General features: G+C 37.7%; 1 protein-coding gene across 2 annotated transcripts in view; it reads right to left on the bottom strand.

Annotated features, from left to right (window-relative positions):
* Nucleotides 1-1,215: 1,215 nt before the first annotated feature.
* bmp2k (BMP2 inducible kinase) overlaps nucleotides 1,216-6,491 on the bottom strand; it is a 30,194-nt gene continuing 24,918 nt past the window's right edge. For both annotated transcript variants that reach the window (XM_008335638.3, XM_008335637.3), the window contains exon 17: nucleotides 1,216-3,660. In XM_008335638.3, the coding sequence (XP_008333860.1) occupies nucleotides 2,231-3,660 (1,430 nt within the window). In that variant the 3' untranslated portion in view covers nucleotides 1,216-2,230. The remainder of the gene's footprint in view (nucleotides 3,661-6,491) is intronic.

Raw genomic sequence — 6,491 nt, 5'->3', positions numbered from 1 at the left:
ACTATAAAAGTAACTAGTTACTAGGGAAAGTAGCTATTGCGTTATTTCTTTCTTTTAAGTTGTGAAAGTTTTAAGTAAGTGAAAAGCAAAAACAGGTACCTGAACAGAGGTTTAATTCTATTGCACCTCAACAGACCACAACTGGTATAACTGTTTCTTCTTCACAAAAGTAAACATTTTAACAATATGAAGTGCTTTTAACTCGCTGTGGTGTAAATTAAATGAATCAAATTTTTACAACTTCAGAAAACTGGTGGACATACTGTACAATATACAGTATGTACAGGGTACATGCAAAATTAAGATTTTGCTGAAATATTCCAAAAAATAACATTTTGAAAAAAGTTCTCAAAATGCTCTTATTTGATGAGAAACATGCAAAAAAGATTGAATTTTGGTATTAAAAAAATCTAAACTATTCCATCATAATTGATCTCCATTTGAACAGAAATAACATGCAAACTTTTGCTGAAAAATTCTAAGAATTTGGAAAAATCCTTTAATTTGATGAGAAACATGCAGAACAGTTAAACAAGATTTTCTTTTCTAAAAATTTTCATCAAAATTTTTCACCTGCCGAAAAACATGACACACGAGTTAGGATTTTTCCAAAAACAGCCAAATATTTTTCTCTATAAAAAACTTTAATCAGGCATCTTGTCAGTCTCTAAAATTCTGTTAAACAACCTAGTCAGGAAATCTACCACCACTTCTCCTAAACACTTCCATACTTCGACTGGTATGTCATCGGTAAATTGGTAATTTAGAAATAGCATGTTAATAAAAACTTTTTTTTAACTTTTAAAATTCATCAGTCAGGTCGGATTTAACCCCCAAGTAGCCTGTTTTTGTCCGATGGGCCCATACACCTTACTTATACTACATATAAATCTTTATACCTGACTTCAACTAATTTCTTTTCTGACACCTTTCTATATTGCAACATATAAGCAAAATAAATTAGTTGAAAGAGTTTGTCATCCAAAAATAACTAATAATAAAACATAAATTAACCAAAAAGACGACATGTAATAAAACTTAGGGAAACCAAACTACATTTCAGTTTAAAATGTGTAAATTAATAATATTACTTAAGTTATATAAAATAACATTTATTTATTTGTACAAAAAGAAAACCACACGTTTCAAGATGTGAATCAAATGTGATTTTTATTTTTTAATTTCTAACTGAATGAGTCAAAACATCATGACAGGTTTAATAGCACATAAAACAATCAGTTTTTTTTTTTTAAAAAAGTAAACAGATCATTGCCTAAAATTTACTCAAGGAAGTAGGATAAAAGATTGGTTCCCTTCTCAGTCGTCCAGGTAAGAACACACAGACGTAGTTGCTGTGACGGTGATGCATAGACAGGAATTCAAACCACATAAAATGCAGAGTGGGTACAGTCATTTCTAATGGGATTCCTGTGACACTAAAGTGACGGCAAAGCTTCAACATTAAGCTCAGCTAAGGCTTCAGGGTGCTGACAACAAAACAATCATGAAAAGGCAAAAACAGCTCCATATATATATTTAAAAAAATGTTTGGAGAAAATAATCAGGTATCTGGAAATGTAAGTAGAAGTACACGCAGTATCAGAGCTGAGGAACATTTGATTCACATGTTCTACTACACCAGAGTCCCAAGAGACAATGAGTGGCTTGAGCTGTAGATCAACTGCTGCTATGTCATCTGAAAATGAATATCAAGTAATGAAAGACGTAATGAAATCTTTCATTGGCATTTATTCTGTGACACAAACTGACCACAGGAGGCAGCAGCAGACCAGCAGCTCCTGCATCAGCTATCAGCTCAAATCACTCATTGTCTTTCAGGTCTTTGGTCAGGGGAGTGTGAAGTGTTGACCAAAAAGTCCACTGTAAATGGCTACAAATTCTTTTCCCTGTGGAATTTTATTCTTTAAGGTGGCCAGTTTCAGCAGCAGGAGGTGCTGTGGTTCAGTACCACATACAGTACAACCTCACATTAGAACACGTAGACCTCTCATCGAAGCGTTTAATCACAGTATGATTTTCCTGTTTTCTTATGGTTCGTTGCAGCACGAAAGGCTTCAGCAGACGTTTGGCGCTCAGTCCACTGGGTTTTTTTCTCATTCAAAGTTAGAGCTGTAAGAAAATGTTACATACAGTATGCTTCATAACCTCACTAAACCGTGGTTGTGTGAAAACATGAACATTTCATTGGGAAAAGGATTTGGGAAGATCCTCACTGTTTCGAGGGAAACGGCGCCGCTCCAAATGGGTCCAGCTCTAGCGGCTGTGAGGTCATCCCCTGCTGATGCTGTTGTGGTCCGCCGTGGACAACCAGTTCTGTAAAAGGCACTGCACCAAAGTCGTCCATGATCCTGCACTCACTTAAAGGCCCCGTCCACGTCTTGCTGTTGGCTGCACTCATGTCGTTCTTCCCATCACCATTTCCCTGATGCCGACAGCCATCCTGAGGGTGGAACGGTTTGGCTCCAAACGGGTCCAATAGGGTGTCGTCAGCTGGCAGAGAGCCCGCCTTGTCTTTACTGTCTGTCATGGTGAAGTCCAAGCTGATGTTCTCCTTAGAATCAGAGGTGCTTAGGAATTCATTGCTGCTCTGTGAGTCCCTGCGTCCCACCTTCTTGTGGCGGCGGACTCGCTCTGGCGTTCGGTATGTGGGTTTGTTGCTCTTGCGCCCCCCTGTGGGTGTACCATGGTGCCGTTTGCCAGCAGCAGCCTCAGTTTTGGTCTTTCTCTGACGAGATGAGAGCTTCTGGAGGCTGCGCTGTTTTAGCCGCTGTTGCTGAGGACTCCAAGATTCCTCAAAGCTTGGGTGGAAGATATCATCTGCACTCCTGGAAGTGACTGGAGGGGGCGCCGTTGAGCTGGGTTGAAAGGGAGAGAAGCCAAAGATGTCAATGCTCTCAGGGGAGAGGGGCGGTGTTTGCCCCACAGGTATGTCACTGCTACTGCATCCAGGCTTTGACAGGTTTCGACTGAATGGTGCTTTGGTAAAAACATCAAACTCATCAGCCTTTACACCAATGTGTTTCTCGTGGCTAACTTGTCTGAATGGCGCTTTGGCGAAGATGTCAGCGGCTTCTGAAGGCTCTGCAGAAGACACACCACTGACGAATGGCATGGCTCCAAAAACATCCACGTCTCTTGCTGTAGCTTGAGCTGCGGCAGGCGACTCAGGTGGTGTGATCAGAGAGGTCGAGGAATGGACTTGAGGGCTCATCCTTCTGGTGGTGGCAGTAGCAGCAGATTTCCCAGGTTTCTTTGAGCTGCTCTTGGTTTTGCTGGGATCACAGTCTGAGTCGGAGCTGTGCTCCTCATCGCCCTCCTCCTCAGAGTCCATGAGTAAAGGTCTTTGGCCCAGATTTTCTGGTTCATTATCTTCTCCATGCTCACTGTTCAGCCCCTCCCCCTCCTCTCCTTCTTCCTCCTCAGCCTCTTCTTCCTCACTGCTTTTAGGTGAAGCTGGATCTGATTCAAAGTCGCTGTCAGACTCTTCTCCAGGTCGATCGCTGCTCTTCCTGCTCGGTTTGTGCTCCTTGGCAGCAGGGGAAGGAGGATCATCTGTGGCAGTAGGTACAATGGAAGCCACAGGTACAGGAACAGGAAAAACGTCATCACTGATTTGTTCAGTCATCTTCAGACTGGAAGCTGAAAAAAAGGGGGATTTCTTATGTCATTAAAAAAATTTTCACACTTTCTTTTGCAACTCTGTTTCTGTTCTTTGTATGTTCTCGTCTTTTTGAACCTTTTGTCTATCACGACATGAAATCTGAATGACTCTGTAAACAGCCAGGAGCAGTTCAGTCCAGTTCTATTGACCTGAGTTCATCTGACATGGATGATCTCAGGTCTAAGAAACGTCAGGGTCAAACAAAAACACCAGATCAACCCAAAGGTTAGTCTCTAATCTCAGATTCTCTACTGCAAACTATTTGTATAAGTTTGTCCTAAATGTCCCATTTCTTTGGTGTCTAAAAATTCTTCTACCAATTTGGCGTCAGATGAAAAATATTTCAGAGATTCAGGATTTAGGCTCATTAGTGAAGTGGACTTCCTCCAAACTCTGCTAAAGAATAAAGCACATTAAACATGATGAGCCAATTTATTGTTTCTGATCAGAGTCGATCGTAACATCAGAAAAGAAATAGAAGAGGAGGAGGAGGAGAAAGATGAGGAGAACACCTCCTGCTGAGACACTGAAATAAAAACGTCTGCATCAAGCCAAGACCATTCCAAACTGGCAGGAAATGAAGACAAGCAGGCCAAAAAGGCTTCATGTCCACAATAAAAAATTAACATTTTTCATTTGACACCAAATTAAGTGTTCAATCTACAGAACTGTTATTGCTCATCGCAACCACAGATTTGTTGGAGCAGCAACATCACCAACAGCAACATCACCAACATGATGGATGTGAACTGTTACTACTTTTATGTTACAATTACACAATAGTCAAAATATTCATGTTAATAATTATTTTAAGATTAATTATTTTAACATTAAACTATATGTTTTACTTATATTGTGTTTAATATTTCCTGCCTGTGTACTAGCTTCTACACATGTCAGGTGACCATCATTAAACCAGGAAGCTACATTAAAACAAAAGTAAAATCTTACCTCTATGTAAGAAAGAAAAGTAAGAAAAATTTGAATCTACGATGGATCAAGATCATTGATGTGGATTTTACTTCTGTTCTTTAGAATTTAAACTATTTTGAACAATTATTAGTGAAATTAAACACACTTTTATTACTTCCCATAATTTAAACAATTCAAATAAATAAAAGGAGAATTAATGTATTTTAAATATAAAAAAAATCATTATATACTCTGTCATTCATTCTTGAGGAAAAACCTATATTTTTGTAAATACTCTACTATTTCACAGTGACAGTATTAATATTATAATTTCCACTGTTTTTTTTGGCAGAATGATAAAGTGACAAGAGTGCTGAAGTTGAGACGGCCATGAAAATCTTAGCAACACCTGAGCCCTGGTGGACTTTAAAAATGTTCTTTATATTAAAAAAAAATAATGAACCCAAGTGAAAATCTGATTTTAAAGATTTGATTTTATTTCTCAGGTAAAGAAAAAAAACATTCACACTCACAGCTTGTTACAGGAAACAGGAAGTGAATCAAATACAGCTGTTGCTGCACTTACACCACTACAAATGAGGGTGGCGACATTGGAGGCAACTGAGCAATGAGTAAATACATCAAGAAAAAACAGATGTAGAAAAAACATGTTTTTTGGGATCAGATTCACGTTCCCTTGCGCTTAAAAAAAAATAAAAACAGGGAAAAGGATTAAAGTGCTCTAAACATCCGCATTCATCCCTTTGTCCTTGTTTTTGAATGAATTTAGAGTGAATTCATCCACCAGTAACATAAACATGATGTTTCTGAGTTTTAATGGCCGTCTCACTATGTGAAAAACAACTTATAAATTAAATCAAAAACAGTTACCGTGAGATGAACAACACACACTTTCATAAAAGTCAAAGAAAAAAAGAAAAAAACATGAAGTGAAGCAAAATTTCAAAAAATAACTTACCTGCAGCTAAAACACATATGGCACACAGATCAAAAGTGTGAGATATGGAGCTGTTAAAGAGATTGTTTAAGGTTTTCCAGGTGGTTAAATGAAGTACTGACATTAGTACTGACCACAATGACATCTGCCTTCACTGTGACATTGATATAATGACTTTATCCTTCTTCATTTACATATTTTTTTCTCATACATTTTTGACCTTTTTCTTATAAAATGATTCCTTTTTCTTGAAAAATTTCAATTTTTTTCTACTTTTTTCTGTAAATGCTTCAACTCCTAGCAATTCATAGTTACATGTCAGTACTTCATACAACCACCCTTCTAAAACCCAAACAGCCATTGTCACATGATGTTTGTTTTTACGAATGAGTGCCCTCGCTGTCCTCACTTGTTGCTTTAAGGCCAAACACGAGCATCAACACGAGGATTAACAAACGTACAGCCCTTAAGTATTGGACGGATTCAATTAAAAAAGGAACAAAGAAAATAAAACACACACGACGAGATGTGCCATAACACTGGTGTCAGAAAATGCATTTTTGAAAAATTCACTGATGCATAGCCAATGAAAACAAGCATATGACCTGTTTTATACAGACATTAAGAAGTGTAACGAAAATAACATACAGTGAATTAACATTATATTTGTCCTCTTTTAGTGGTTGTAACAAAATCTTCGGAGAATTTTCAGAAGATAAAATATAATTTGAAAGATTAATTTCAAATTACTGGGTTTAACTCTTTTTTTAAATCTGTGTAAAGTTGTGTTCATATTTATTGAATGGTTCACTGATTATGATAAAGTTACACAGGAGCATCTGTAACTGTTTCAGCAATGCTAACATTTAGCAAAAAGTGAAGAGTAGGATCAAAATGTTAAAGCAGAAACTACTGCCGTAACTAATACTTCTACTATTC

This window comes from Cynoglossus semilaevis, chromosome Z (assembly GCF_000523025.1).
Source record: "Cynoglossus semilaevis isolate Cse_v1.0 chromosome Z, Cse_v1.0, whole genome shotgun sequence".
NCBI classification, from domain to species: Eukaryota; Metazoa; Chordata; class Actinopteri; order Pleuronectiformes; family Cynoglossidae; genus Cynoglossus; species Cynoglossus semilaevis.
The sequence above is the reverse complement of the archived record's forward strand: the minus strand, read 5'-3'. Positions and strand labels throughout refer to the sequence as shown.